Raw genomic sequence first — 16340 nt, 5'->3', positions numbered from 1 at the left:
TTTCATGTAAGTCCAAATACAATCAGCAGGACACTGCAGGGAGTTGAACCCCATCCCAGTAAACTGACAGTCTGTGATGTTACAAACACTGAAGCACATTCACACACATTCATTTTCTTAATGATCTTTTAAGGCTTACATTTATGATTGTATCGGATGTACACTCAAAACATTTGAGGCTTAAGACCTGGCAACATGATCTTGCTACGCTGCTGGTCTACGCAGGAAATATCTCACTCATGCACGCAGAGTGTGATGGACACAGAAATTCATGGCCAGAGTCCTGCTAGTACCCTCGACGTGCGTGAAGTTGCGAGGGCCCGATCAATGCTGCTCGCAGCTTTAATTTATTTTATTTCTTATGGATTTTTCACAAGAGGAGCCCAAACACACACTGTCTAAAGTCGCGATAACCGCTGCAAGTCGGGTCTTGCAGCATTTCGACGGCGGAAGTTACAGGACACACCGACTTTACTAGTGAATGTACCAGCGGATGTTACCATGGAGCTAGCGGCTTCAGAAAAGGCAAGTACTTTTACTACAAACCTATTTTTTCTCTGACATAAGCCGTCAATCAACGGGGTCATAATTTTCACTTTTCATGTGCGGGTTTTTTCTGATGATTCATTAAGGTGTGTCTGTGTCTAAAAATGACTTTGCCGATCATAATGATGCCGGTTTTCAATATTGCACTATGTTAGCATCTGGCTAAGCGTTGTGTGTTCACTGACAGTAATGTATTGAAGCCAGGAGACCGAGCTATCTTTACCATGCCCTTAAAATGTGGATTTGCTCTGTTTTTGTTTGACTGCATTTATTAGTAACAGCTAGCGATACGGTTAGGCTTGTCAAGCCCTTCGTCTAGAGCAGGGGTTCTTAACCTTTTTGACCTCGGGACCCAACTTTTCAAGTACAAAGTGTCCCGGGGCCCATTCAAATATTAACACTGTATTAGTTTAACTAATTGATCTCACTCTTGGTTTGATTTGTATTCAATAACTATATTAAATCCACTTACAGTTTAACAAGCAAAACCCTTGTCAAATAAATGAGATGATACAATGTGATGATCACAAAGACATTTATTTATCATGTGTATGTAAACCTGCATACACAACAAGAAGCCCAACAGGCTTTCCCACAAGCGTTGGATGTTTCGTCGCTAAGTGTCGCTTTATTTTTGAAGGCTTCAAATAAAACCAAATAAAATGTGTCTGGAGCTGCAAAAGCTATTTGATATCACAGCTTATAAAGTGTTATATATAGTTATATTATATATACAAAAACTATAGTTTGTTGTATTTATGAAAATATAGAACAAGAATAAAGACAATTCTTGACATTTTATTGCAATTTTACCTGATATAACAATATCAAACTCTTATGAAGAGGAGAGTTTGCTGCAGCAGCTGAGAAATCATCTCCAGCATGACACTTTTCAGCACATGCTGTGTGCTTGTTCTGGAAGCATACAGTAAGCCAGCATCGTTGGCAGTGAAAGCAAATTAAGACGTCCACGCAGAGTTAAACTCTCTATTTTCCTCCGTGACTTTTCTTTTTTTGGATTTATCCATTGATAGTTTACAGAGGATAGTTTACAGTCTTAAAATCATGATTAGCCGTTCGCGTTCGCAGGGAAAAGCGCTTGACAGAGGCAGAGGATTTAACTGCCTGTAGGAATAATTAACATATAATATTCTGTTCATTCTTGCTTATAAATTATATTCTCTCTGAACACGTTTCTCTTTTTGGAGAACGTCATGCGAGATATCTTCTTCTATCAGCGCAGTTTCCCTGCTCTTCTTTCTATTTCCTCGTCTCTCCTCCGTGTGTCACGTGTGTGTAAACCTCGCTCGAGTCAGGAAACTTGTCAGAATACCCATATTTGATTGGCTGAGCTGCATCACCTGATGTGATTTACAATGCATTGGTCGGTGTGTTTCCTGCACCGCCGAACAAGTGCCGTAACGGCTGGATAAGACGCGCCGGTGAAAGTATAAACTCAGTGCCTAATATGTATAATTCCGAATTATCTATCGGATTTAGGGCCTGGGTCCGGATCCGGTCCGCCTGTTAGGGAGGTGGGGACCCCTGATGTAGACTCAGGGAGCCGCAACAGAGGGGCTGAAGAGCCGCAGGTTGCCGACCCCTGGGCTAGTGGCTAGCTGAGTGTCTTCTGCTTATTGGAGCAGGTGGTGGGAAGCTATATTGTAACTGAGTGTCTCATGGATAACAGTAATATCTCCGGTGTCTTCAATTGATAACCTATGCGGTCCCGCGGCCCTCGCGGCCCACAGGTGCAAAACTGAAAGTTTTTTGCGGCCCTCTAGGTGGCGCTCGCGGCCCAATCGTGGGCCCCATGGTTAAGAATCACTGGTCTAGAGGAGACTTTAGGCTTTCTAACGACGTATTGCATATGCAAATTGAGCTTTCCTGGGGACGTATACAGTCACACGTAACTGAGCTACCTGCATACTCGGTCGTGCGCTATTACGCACAGCAAGTCTGCTAATTACAGACACCACGTCTTCGACCATAAATACTTAGTTTTTGCAATGGCTAAAAATAAAAGGAAAACAAAGTATTCCGTCGAAGAAGCATTGCACAAGATTTTTGAGGATTCCTCCCACAGCGACCAGGATTATGCCACAGACGAGAAGGATTTGTTTGTGCGTGGGATTGATCCGGTCATAGACAAGTACGATTATTCATATCACAGCTGGTTTACCCTATATTTATTTCATGTTTCACATGTGTTATATATATCTTTGTGCTATTCTGGTGTGTGTTGTTTGCTACATAGTCGCTTTTGGTGGAGAGACATACTTTTTCCACATGCTATTTATCCATTGTATGTACTTGAGTTTAGGATGTTTTGTTCATTTGACCACATTTGAGTAGTTATTACTTGTCTTCTAGCTGTCTAGCTGAAACAATTATTTGTATTGGTAGTTGCATAAACTATTTATAATCTTGTTTATTCTTTTTCTCAGTGTCGATGAGGTAGATGATGATGAGGACTGGGAGCCTCCACAGGCCTCTCCTGCTGCCACCCAACCGAGAAAGAAAAGAAAGTCACGGTATGTGTTTCATCTGTGACTACAAGTATTTTGCATGCTATCATTGTACTATTACTGTTATTCTACTGTATTGTCCCATGGAGATTTCATATTTGCATGGAGCTACAAATTGGTGAATATAATTATCATTACAGTAGTGATACCAACTCATTCTAAAACTTTTCTAACAGTCTGGATGATGAGGACACAGATGAACCACCTGGGCTCAGTCAACAACCAGGGCCATCATCGTCAGTCCCTCCCCCACTACCATCCAGGACAAAGAGAAGACCTGCACCTCCAGCACCCACCCTCAACGTTCAAACGTTCCAGACAAAGAGGAAAGCCATTGACCACACCCGCACTGAGCACAGGTCGGAGAAGTGTGTCAACGACCCCATCCAGCTAAACATCAGCACAGCCTGCTGAGACCCCCACTACACAAAGGAGAGGTGAAGAGGAAGTGGAGGAGACTGTAAAATGGCTTGAGACGGATAACCCTGACACACAGCCTCTCCCACACAACTTTCACCCTCATCATTCAAGTGGCCCCACTATCAGCCGAGAATCAAGGTGGTCACCCTTCCAACTTGTCAAGCTGTTTTTCAACCTCACTGTGGTACGTACTATCATTACAAACACAAATAAGATGGCACAGAAACTGGAGGCGGTAGGAAAAAAATTCAGATGGAAACCCATAACAAAGGACGAGGTTTTCACATTTTTGGCCGTCATCATTTTCTGTGGACTGGTGAGGTGTCCTACAAAAGATGACTACTGGAGGAAAGTACCGCCTTACAGTTCCCGCTTTCCAGTGTCAGCCATGAGCCGAAATCGGTTCAATGCCATCTTCTGGTGTCTCCACCTCAGTGACCCTGATGAAGATGAAAAAAATGAAGAGAAAAGGGGAACTCCACAGCATGACCGGCTTTTCAAAGTCAAGCCACTTTACAATGACATTATGTTAGCCTGTAAAGCATCGTATCATCCTGACCAGAAGCTGGCAATAGATGAGAGGATAGTAGCCACAAAAGCTCCCATAGCTCCACTCCGAAACCGGCATCCTGGACGGAGGTGGTACGCAGCGGCCTCCTGAGAAAACCAGCTGGGGAGCTTCCGTTAAACACCTCCAACCGCTTCGCAGTCCTGACGGAGAATACTCCCTCCCGGGCTTCCTCTACCCTTCACCCCTACTCGTTGGCGCAGACTGAGGTAACTCAACGGTTAGATGCAAGGCTTAGCGAGATAGAAGTACGGCCCCGCACCATGGAAGCTAAGACGCTGGTGACTGCGGGCGTAGCCGGTGCGGCCCAAACAGACGTGGCTCCCACTAGCCGTCTCCCTGCAGCCCCCGAGCAGCCGGGGGGCCGGGTGACTGCTCCCGGGAGGCACTCGACTCGCCAGCAACCACCTCGCGTTACAAACGGGTCTTCCGCACCCAGCAGAGTTGATTTCTCAGCTGAGAGACCGACTCTGGTCATAGGTAGCTCTATTCTGAGAAACGTGAAGCTAGCGAAACCAAAGGCTACAGTTACATGTATACCCGGGGCCAGAGCAGGCGACATTGAGTCCTATCTGAAAGTAATGGCTAAAGATAACCGTAAATACAGTAAGATTGTTATTCATGTTGGCGGTAATGACACCCGACTACGGCTCTCTGAGATCACTAAAGTTAATGTGGAATCTGTGTGTACATACGCAAAAGCCATGTCGGACTCCGTAGTCTTCTCTGGCCCCCTCCCGAATCTGACCAATGATGAAATGTTTAACCGCATGTCATCGTTTCACCGCTGGCTGTCTTGGTGGTGCCCAGCAAACAATGTGGGCTTCGTAGACAACTGGGACACATTCTGGGGAAAACCTGGTTTGCTTAGGAGGGACGGCATTCATCCCACTTTGGATGGAGCAGATCTCATCTCTGCAAATCTGACCCAGTTTCTGTGTGGACCTGGTCCATGACAACCCAGAGTTCAGACCAGGAAGCAGAGTTGCGGTCTTACACACTTCTCTGAGCTTCTATTGGAGCAGTTACTCACGCAAAACCACATAGAGACTGTGTCTGCCCCACGGCCACTTAAATTAATTAAATCAAAAATAAACGATCGAGGAGTTAAACAAAATAACCTAATCCAAGTTAAAACTACCGCAACAGTGCAACAAAATAGGATAATTAAATGTGGACTCTTAAATATCAGATCTTTGCCATCTAAAGCTGTACTAGTAAATGAGCTAATATCAGATAATCATATTGATTTATTTTGTCTTACTGAAACCTGGCTGTGTAATGAAGAAAATGTCAGCCTAAATGAATCAACTCCTCCAAGTCATATTAATACTCACATTCCTCGAGGCACCGGCCGAGGAGGTGGAGTAGCAGCCATCTTTGACTCAAGCCTATTAATAAACCTTAAACCTAAACTAGATTATAACACATTTGAAAGCCTGGTTCTTAGTCTTTCACACCCAACGTGGAAAACAATACAGCCAGTTATATTTGTTATAGTGTACCGGGCCCCAGGTCCGTATTCTGAATTTCTATCGGAATTTTCTCCGTTTTTATCAAGTCTAGTCCTTAAAACAGATAAAGTAATTATTGTAGGTGACTTTAATATTCATGTGGATGTCGAGAACAATAGCCTTAGTACTGCATTTATCTTATTCATTTATCTTGTTGTTCCAGCAGAACAACGTGAAGGAGGTGTGGACTGGAATGAAGCAGATAACCGGCTTTAAGGTTGGAGGGAGACAACCAGGGGGCTCCCTGGAGAGGGCCAACGAGCTAAACTCTTTCTTCAATAGGTTTAGCTCAGAGCCCTCATCTGTCTCCTCCACACACCACATCTCCCAAACACCTCCCCCTCTGTCCCCCCTGGTGTGCTGCATGGACTCAGAGCTCTCCACTTCAAAGGGCTCTGCCACCACTGACACTATGACCGCCCTCCCCCCCCTCTCTGTGACGACTGGCCAGGTGGGAAGACAGCTGGAGCGACTCCATTAAGGAAAGGCTGCGGGACCTGATGGCATCAGCCCCAGGGTCCTGAAGACCTGCGCCATCCAGCTGTCTAATGTCCTTTAACACCTCTTCAACCTGAGCCTGAAGCAGGAGGAAGTCCCGGTGCTGTGGAAGACGTCGTGCCTGGTTCCCGTACCAAAGAAGACGACACCATCTGGCCTCAATGACTACCGACCAGTTGCCCTCACATCTCATGTGATGAAGGTGCTGGAGAGGCTGGTCTTGGCCCACCTTCGACCGCAGGTGAAATCCTCACTGGACCCTCTGCAATTTGCATATCAGCCTCATGTGGGGGTGGACGATGCCATCATCTACCTGCTGCAACGAGCTCAGTCGCACCTGGACGGAACCGGTGGCTCTGTGAGAATCACTTTCTTTGATTTCTCCAGTGCATTCAACACCATCCAACCAGTGCTGCTGAGTGAGAAGCTGCGGGTGGTGGGGGTTAACGCATCCACCGTCTCCTGGATCACTGACTACCTCACAGGCAGACCACAGTTTGTCCGACTAGGCCGTGTGCTGTCTGATACGGTGGTCAGTGATACTGGAGCCCCACAGGGAACTGTCCTGTCTCCCTTCCTGTTCACCTTGTACACCACTGACTTCCAGTACAACTCAGGGTCATGCCATCTGCAGAAGTTCTCTGATGACTCTGCAGTGGTCGGGTGTATAAGGGACGGACGGGAAGAGGAGTACAGGACAGTAGTGGTTGACTTTGTAGAGTGGGCCGGTAGAAATCACCTGCGTCTGAACGTGGCCAAGACCAGAGAGATGGTGGTCGACTTCAGGAGGAAGACGACGGCTCCACAACCGGTGAAAGTTCTGGGAGAGGACGTGGACATGGTGGAGGAGTACAAGTACCTGGGTGTCTCCATCGACAACAGGCTGAACTGGAAGACCAACATCAACGCTGTGTACAAGAAGGGGATGAGTCGACTCTTTTTCTTGAGGAAACTTCGATCCTTCAACGTGTGCAGCAAGATGCTGGAGATGTTCTACCAGTCTGTTGTGGTCAGTGCACTGTACTTCGCCGTAGTCTGCAGGGGGAGCAGCATTGGAGCCGGAGACACCAACAGACTTAATAAACTGATTAAGAAGGCCGGCTCCATCATTGGCTGCAAACAAGACTATCTGGAAGAGGTGGTGGAGAGGACACTGAAGAAACTATTATCCGTATTGGATAACCCGGACCACCCTCTCCACCACCTACTGCAGGGACAGCGGAGCACTTTCTCCAACAGACTGATTCAGCTCCGCTGTCACAAGGACCGATACAGGAAAACATTCCTGCCCTCTGCTATTAGACTCTATAATAAATCACCTCTGGCCAAATCAAACACAAGACTATAACAATGCTACACTGTTGTTGCTGCTGCTGGTGATCTTGTGCACTACTGTTTTGTTTATTTTTTCATACTTAGTTAATTTAATACGATTCTACTTAGTGTTTAAACTGTGCATTTTTATTACTTTATCTTCTTAAATCGAAATAGGTCCTGCTCGGTTATTTTATTTTATTACATTGTATATATTGTGCATTTTCCACACTTAATATTTTTATTTTATTGTGTAACCCTGTTTGCTGCTGCCACAGACAAATTTCCCCTTGGGGATGAATAAAGTACTATTCTATTCTTATTATTAGATTCGATTGGTTTCTGTCAGAATGTACAGAAACCCACTCACTGTTTTAACCACACTCTCGACCTGGTTCTGACTTATGGCATTAACATAGAAGATTTAATAGTCTTTCCACAGAACCCTCTTTTATCGGACCATTATCTAATAACCTTTGAATTCCTACTAACGGAGTGTATACCGGTAAGCAAGAGTTACTACACTAGATGTCTATCTGATGCTGCCGTAGCTCAATTTAAAGAAGCGATTCCGTCTGTATATAACTCAATACCATGCTTCAATATAACAGAGGACTCCTGTGATAACTTTAGTCCTACCCAGATTGATCATCTTGTCGATAGTGCTACAAGCTCACTGAGAAGGACACTAGACTCTATTGCTCCTTTAAAAAAGAAGTTAGTAAAACAAAGGAGGTTCGCTCCATGGTATAACCCTCAAACCCGCAAATTCAAATTAAAGCAAACATCGCGAAAACTTGAAAGAACATGGCATTCCAATAATTTGGAAGAATCTCAGTTAGTCTGGCGAGACAGTCTTAAAACGTATAAGAAGGCCCTCCGTAAAGACAGAGCAGCTTATTACTCATCGTTAATAGAGAAAAATAAGAACAACCCCGGGTTCCTCTTCAGCACTGTAGGCAGGCTGACAGAGAGTCACAGCTCTGTTGTGCCGAGTATCCCTATAGACCGCAGTAGCAATGACTTCATGAACTTCTTTAATGATAAGATTATAACTATTAGAGAGAATATAAACAATGTACTGCCCTCGACTAGTACCGATCTTTCCACAAATAGAGTAACCTTAGAAACAGCTGTAAACCCTGATATATGTTTAGATGGCTTTACTCCCATCGACCTTGACAAACTGACTTCAACAATTTCTACGTCTAAACCTTCTACCTGTCTCTTAGACCCTATACCGACTAGGCTGCTTAAAGAAGTGCTACCATTAATTAGCAGGACTTTATTAGATATGATCAACCTGTCTTTATTAATAAATTTATTAATGTACCACAGTCCTTCAAAATAGCTGTAATTAAACCTCACCCCCACTCTCGATCCAGAGGTGTTGGCCAACTACAGACCGATCTCTAACCTTCCCTTTCTCTCTAAGATCCTTGAGAAAGCAGTTGCAAATCAGTTGTGTGACTTTCTACGTAACAATAGTTTATTTGAGGATTTTCAGTCAGGATTTAGAAAGCATCATAGCACAGAGACAGCTCTGGTAAAAATAACTAATGACCTTCTAATCGCATCAGACAAAGGACTAGTCTCTGTTCTTGCCCTGTTAGACCTTAGTGCTGCGTTCGACACTATAGACCACTACATCCTGTTGCAGAGACTAGAACATTATATTGGCATCAAAGGAACCGCACTGAACTGGTTTGGATCCTATTTATCGGATCGATCTCAGTTTGTTTATGTAAACGATGAAGCCCAACGTCAATTATGGAGTTCCACAAGGCTCTGTGCATGGACCAATCTTGTTCACCTTATATATGCTTCCTTTAGGCAATATTATTAGAAAACACTATAAACTTTCATTGTTATGCAGATGATACTCAATTATATATATCGATCAAACTAGATGAAACCAATCAGCTTGCTAAACTGCAAGCATGTCTTAAGGACATAAAAACCTGGATGACCTGCAACTTCCTGATGTTAAACTCAGACAAAACTGAAGTTATTCTACTGGGCCCAGAGCACCTCCGAAATCGGTTGTCTGGTGATGTGGTTTCTCTGAATGGCATTGCGCTGGCATCCAACAGCACCGTAAAGAATCTTGGAGTTACCTTTGATCAGGATTTGTCTTTTAACTCTCAGATAAAACTAATTTCTAGGACTGCCTTTTTTCACCTACGTAATATTTCAAAAATCAGGCACATCCTGTCTCAAAGCGATGCAGAGAAATTAGTTCATGCATTTGTTACCTCTAGACTAGATTACTGCAATTCCTTATTTTCAGGCTGCTCTAATAAGTCTCTTAAATCTCTCCAGTTGATTCAGAATGCTGCAGCTCGTGTACTAACAAGAACTAAGAAAAGAGATCATATTACTCCTGTATTAGCTTCTCTGCACTGGCTCCCTGTAAAATCTAGAATAGAATTTAAAATACTTTTACTTACCTACAAAGCCCGAATTGGTCAGGCACCATCATATCTTAAAGAGCTTATAGTACCATACTGCCCTACTAGAGAGCTGCGCTCCATTAATTACTTGTTACTTGTGGTTCCTAGAGTCTTAAAAAGTAGGATGGGAGCCAGAGCCTTCAGTTATCAAGCACCTCTTTTGTGGAACCAGCTTCCCGTTTTAGTCCGGGGGGCAGACACACTCGCCACATTTAAGAGTAGGCTTAAGACTTACCTTTTTGATAGTGCTTATAGTTAGGGCTGGCTCTGGTTTGCCTTGGACCGGCCCTTAGACAAACTGGTATAGGCAAAAACTACAGGGGGTCTTCCTAGGATAAACTGAACTCCTCTCTCCTCTTCTTCACCTGTCTGTATGAATTGATGTCCCATTAATGCTCATTACTAACTTTACTTCTTCCCCGGAGTATTTGTGCTTTCTCGCCTCACAGGTTCCCATGACCCCAGTTTTATCTGGACACTGGTCCTTCCACCAGCCATGGCCCTGCTGACACCTACTACGATCTTCATTATTAACATTCTTAATCCTATTACCGATACCATTAATGCACAGTACTGACTTTGTCTCTTCCCCGGAGTCCTTGTGCTTTCTCTCCTCACAGGTTTCCATGGAGCATGGTTTCATCTGGACCCTGGTCCTCCCTCCTACCATGGCCCTGCTGACTCCAACTGCTAATATCACTTTTATTATTACTCACATTACAAAAATTCATATTACCGATACCATTACTGCACATTATTGACCTGCTTCTTCACCAGAGTCTCTGTGCTTTCTCGCCTCACAGATTCCTGTGTATCCGGGTTATACCTGGACCAGGTCTTGCCTCCTGCCGTGGTTCTGTTATACATTGAATGTGCTGTAATTACATTGAATGTGTTGTTCACTTATCCTGTTCCACACATGACATCTATTGCACTTCTGTCCATCCTGGGAGAGGGATCCCTCCTCTATTGCTCTCCCACAGGTCTCTTCCTCTTTTCTCCCCGTTAAAGGTTTTTTTTGGGGGAGTTTTTCCTGTTCCGATGTGAGGGTCCCGGGACAAGAGGATGTCAAATGTGTACATATTGTAAAGCCCTCTGAGGCAAATTTGTAATTTGTGATTTTGGGCTATACAAAAATAAATTGAATTGAATTGAATTGAATTGAAAAGCAAGTCTAGGTTCCACTAAAACCAACAAAGTGGGGAATAAAACGGTTTGTGCTTGCAGACATGCATGGCTACACATGGAATTTTTTGAGGGGAAGACAGCAGTACAGTTGAAAGATGGACTGGGCTACTCTGCTGAGATGAGGCTTCTGGAAATTCCACTGTTGGGAACAGGATATCAGGTATTTATGGACAACTTCTACACCAGTCACAAGCTTCTGACTGATTTGGACCAAAAACACATCATGGCTTGTGGGACTAGGCGTGAGAACCGTAGGGGTTTCCCTGCCACCAAAGACAACAAACTGGTGAAGAAGGCCAAGCGGGGGAGACATCAGATGGCTATGAGTGGAGAAGTTGCTGTTTGTCCAGTGACTAAACAATGCCCCTGGCGGCCACAACTTTTATGAACCAGCAGAATTATACATTCCTTCCTATTCAACCTAACAAAATCACTTATTGTTATATTCAATTGATGACGATGGATGTGAACGAATAGATGAAAGAAACAGACGCAGGAAGAAACATACTGACGCTGAGATGAAGGTTCTTGATGCATGGCCAGTCTCTCTCCCTGACACGCACTCGCAGCTTAAAGAGGCACAGAGCTGAAAGCAGCAGAGATGACTCAGCATCATCATGACCTCGACAGAATCGTCTCCCAATGACGTGTGTGTTCAGAGCTTTACGGCTACATTGCGTTGCTCAGCATTATTTGTTATTCAACAAATAATGTTGAAAGTGTAACATTATAGACTTAACATAAGTAGTCATGTGAAGTTAATTCTACTTCTACAGCCCAATATCACAAATCATCAATTTGGCTCAATGGGGCTTTAACCAGAATTTTTTACTGCAAGGTTATTAGGTGTTTATTAAATTTCAGATGTTCAATGGCGGCATGTGTTGCAGTTACTAGCACTGTTGCCGCACTGCGAAAGGCTTCTGGCTATGCATGTTCTTACCGTGTCAGCGTGGAGTTCACAATGGGCTCCTTTGTGTGATGGAAATCTTTGACTCTGCCCTGCCTATTTTAAAGGACAATAGAGATGTTCAGTACATGTTGGAATGAGTCAAATCTACAGAGTGAACTAAATATACTGAATCACCACTGTCACTGACTGAATTAGCTTTTAGCAATGGAGTTCTCACTGGTGACTGAGAGCACCGTTGTCAGCTCAGGTGCGACTGACAGTATGTTACTTTCTCATTAATAGCTTATTAAAAGACCACAGAAACAATCATGATGGGATCATTCTGTTAATATGCTGCTGCAGTGCAGTGCAGTTTTGGGGGGAGTATTTCATGTACTGATGTGAGGGTCCAGGAACAGACAATGTCGTATGTGTACAGATTGTAAAGCCCTCTGATTTTCTTTTTGATATCTGTGATTTTGGGCTATACAAAATTAATTAAATTGAATTGCTTGTACAAGCCTAGTTTTGTACTGAACTGAATGTGACAGCTTGGACCAGTAAAATCCAGTATACCTGTGGCTTTAATATCTTCATATGCTCTTTATTTAGTGCTCAGTGGCATGAGACAGGCACAGGACAAGTTCACATCAGACAAATGGGAGGTCCACTTGGTTTGATCACTTCCTCTATGTTTGTAGAAGGTTGCTGCTTTCTACTCTATGCGTACCTTTGTGCTACTGACATTACTTACTTAATGGAAAGGACAACAATGACTATCATGACTATCATGATCACCATGCTTCTAATGTATGGGGACAAAAGCAATCCATAGGTTTGTCTAACTTACAAACAAAAACAATAGAATCCAACTATCCCTTTAAATATTTTCCTGAATCCGTCTCACTTTAAAAGAGTGAATCCCCTCGACTATCAGCATGTCATTTATTGTATTTGCCTTCGTGTTTGGCACTGTGTGACTGGTCTGAATGTCAGCCCCTGTCCTCCCTGTGTTTGTGTGGTTCCTACAGTCCAAAACACATGCAAATAAGTCCAACATTCATACATCTCAGATTAGCTGAAAACACAGAATATTCCATAGCTGTGTATGCGTTTTCTTTCTGGTTGTCCAGTTTTTTTTCCTTGCCTTCTGCTCAATGCATGCAAGTGGAATATCCTCCAGACAGCACGGATATAGCCTCCACACCAGCTCCACACGCATCAACAAATAGGAATAAGCAGGTATGATGGATAAACATATTCCTACTCTAACAGAAACAAATAGGCTAGTAATTATTTGTTCATTATGATGGTCAAACAAATCCATAGCGCAAACAGAACAAAGTACACAATCCAATGGGGTTAAGAGCATTATCATCCTCAGACTTGCACACAAACTGCAAATGTGAATAAATAAATGAATACAAAAATAAAATATGTACAGATGGATCTTAAGCCCTAATTGTATATGACATGTCAGTTAAAGTGACGATCTCAAAGATTTTCATTTAAATAAATGTCTGTTAAGTCACTATATATTGCCAAAGGAGGCAGCACAATGGTGTATATATTTGCAGTATTACAAACTGTGTGTCTGTGGTGACATTCATGGAAAAATGCTGCATTACACTTTTCTCCATTACACATAAAAAATGAAACTATGCACACAATTCTGAAAAATAGCATGTTCGTATGGAATTTTGAATTGACCCCAGAATGCTAAACTCTACCACGTCATTCTTTTCACTCATATAGAAATTCTATATCAACCAGGACTCAAATCTTAAGGAAAAATGTGTATGCGATATATCTTGTATACATGTGTTGTCCCTACAGATGGTACACATAACTTCTCTTTTTAAAACGGCACTTTTATTAACATTACGCCGAAGTGTACAAACCCCCATCATTTATTACTGGTGACAGAAATAGTTTAGCAAAACTTCTATGCGTGGCTTATGCCGTACGTACAGCATGAACTAGGCTGCATCAGTAGCAGCAGCATCAGTGCCATCTGATGATTATTTGACTAACTTCCCGTGGGAAGGCTGAGATCTTTGAGTTTTTTTCCACGACTGAAGCCGACTCCTCTACATTCCAGAACAGGCGAAATTCTTCCAAAGGAACCAACTGTCAATGTTCTACTCACTGAGGACTCCCAATGAGGACCCACAACCTTATTCATAGGTCATTAATGTTGCTTCTTTAGTTCTACGCCCCACGGCATCAGCCGCTCCACTCCTTCCTTACTACGGGACTGGTCTTTAGTTAAAGCGTAGACCAGGGGTGTCAAACTCATTTTCACTCCGGGCCACATCAGCATCATGGTTTCCCTCAAAGGGCCGGTTGTAACTGTAAGACTGTATAACTGTAACTACTCCTAACATATTGTTAAATAACTGTCTCTGCTTTTGATTATTGTTTATTCAAGTGTAAAAATATTGTACATGCAGTTATATAAATGAAAAATGATATTTAAGCACATTTCTGTTGTTATAACATAAATAATTTTAATTTAGGGTTAAGAAACTCACATTACTCTATCAAAGATCAAACTTTTAAAGAAAATAACAAAAACAAATTTCATCAAACACAAGTTATTACATTAACTTTGTTCAAAGCTATTTTTGTCACCTCTCTGCATCACTAATGTCCCTCCCTGCCGTCATCCCGTGCATGGCAGCTACATCCAAGAGCTCCTCACTGACAGTCAAGTCTGCCTTGAGCCTCTTATGAACATTGATAGATGATGTATCTCGTCTCTTAGCTGTGTTGTTAGATTGCTGCTAGTTCCTGAACTCGGTCTGCGATGGTGTTTCTTCACAAACTAACATTTGTAAAAGTCTGTATCTGGTCGGAGCTCACCTGCTCACATACCTTTAGCATGCACTGGGCTGTAGCTTTTGTAAATATATTCTGCTGTGATTGCAGTCTGCCTTTTAATTCTTGGACAATTTTATGTTTTTCTTGGAGGCTAAATTTAGCTCCGTGTTTGGTGTCAAAATGCCGACGTGAATTGTATCCTTCATCACCGACACGCATCATAACACAGAAGACAGACCCGTTTTTCTCCTTGAAGCACAGACATGTATTCGCTTTCCCATCTTAAATTACATCTTCTTCCCTCTGCATAAATTTTTCTCTTCGTGGACATTTTGGGATTATTTGTCGATCTTTTTCAACTCAATCACCTGTTGGAAACCCGCTTTACGAGCTGTTGCCTCTCCTGTCCACCTGTTGTGATAGTTTTAATGTCGGTACACAGACAACATGCTATCTCATAATTTCAACTTTATATCTCATAATTTCGACCATGGGGATACTTTTATTTTCAAGTCTAACTTTTAATTATTTTTCCAAAATTAAAAAAAGAAAACTTTTTTTTTTTTGCTGGCGGATTCGCAGGCCACATAAAATGACGTGGCGGGCCGGATTCGGCCCGCGGGCCTTGAGTTTGACACCTGTGGCGTAGACTGTAGCGCGGGGTTACCGTCCTCCCATTCTATGCTCCGGAGAATCACTCTCACGAGACGTCATTCGAAAATGTTTCAAGTTCCCGCGACTTTACTTATTGGCAGCTACCAAGGTCTTTAAAACATGTTGGATACCTACTATTTAATCACGTGGCACTGTTCTGCAATTCGGCTCACATACAAAGTAAATGAATAACCGTATCCATATGTAATCTACCTTACCTTTAGCACAGTATGCTGTCTGGTCCAGGGGGGCGCGGTGTGTTATGATGGAAGCATATGCGACACTATTTCAAGTTTGGAACCTTGATATAGTAGATATTGATTATTATCAAATAAAGCCGAAATTAGCAGTCGTCTCTATTCATTCCTGAAACACGTTGGGTTTATTTACTGCGTGTACCTTCTTATAAGTCAGAAAACACTAAAGTGTGAGATTGTGTCATTTTTCATGCACAGGATACGGGACGGCGTATATCACCTACAGTCACGTTGATTCACTCCATCATCCCCACCCATTCCAGTCAATAACACCCAAACCACACCGTCATCTTCATCTCTAGGCACACGGTCATGTGTTCACCCAACGGAAAGCGGTCCAACACTGAGCACACAGTGAGACCTTATCTGAATCCTGAAGGTTAAACAGTAAGCTATACTTAGAAAACTGGTCCCGAGACACCACAAAACAGAGACATCTAGCCAGGATACTGCACCTTCAGTCAGACAAGCTCCAGTGTTCCAGCTGGTGAGATTGTCCCATGGCTGCAGCCAGCTGCTCCGTGTCCTCTGCTCGGAGCAAGAGGATGCGGCTATCTGCTGAGGCGGGCAGGATGACAGGAAGCTGGGAGGCATCTGTCTGTCTGCTCCACGAGCTACTCCTGCTGCAAATTTGAATTTAACCTTTATTTATCCAGAGTCAGCTGAGCTCCACGCAGCTTCACAT

General features: G+C 43.2%; 2 protein-coding genes across 5 annotated transcripts in view; one reads left to right on the top strand and one right to left on the bottom strand.

Annotated features, from left to right (window-relative positions):
* rell2 (RELT like 2) overlaps positions 1-16316 on the bottom strand; it is a 38991-nt gene extending 22675 nt beyond the window's left edge. Inside the window, exons 1-2 of one of the 4 annotated variants that reach the window (XM_076086813.1) lie at positions 16111-16176; positions 11973-12035 (exon numbers count right to left, since the gene is read on the bottom strand). Coding sequence is in view for 2 of the 4 variants with exons in the window: in XM_076086814.1 (XP_075942929.1) it covers positions 16111-16249 (139 nt within the window). In the remaining 2 variants the exon portion in view is untranslated. Of the gene's footprint in view, positions 1-10419; positions 11353-11972; positions 12036-16110 lie in introns of those variants that run through there. The other 3 variants (XM_076086814.1, XM_076086810.1, XM_076086812.1) reach the window with 3 other exon arrangements.
* On the top strand, positions 4326-5018 carry LOC142945878 (uncharacterized). Its single transcript, XM_076086816.1, has one exon. It carries the CDS (start codon positions 4326-4328, stop codon positions 5016-5018), a length of 693 nt encoding a protein of 230 aa, XP_075942931.1.
* Positions 16317-16340: the final 24 nt, after the last annotated feature.

The sequence above is a fragment of the Anarhichas minor genome, unplaced genomic scaffold (assembly GCF_050575085.1).
Source record: "Anarhichas minor isolate MPS153535 unplaced genomic scaffold, ASM5057508v1 ptg000008l, whole genome shotgun sequence".
Classification (NCBI taxonomy): Eukaryota; Metazoa; Chordata; class Actinopteri; order Perciformes; family Anarhichadidae; genus Anarhichas; species Anarhichas minor.
The sequence above is the reverse complement of the archived record's forward strand: the minus strand, read 5'-3'. Positions and strand labels throughout refer to the sequence as shown.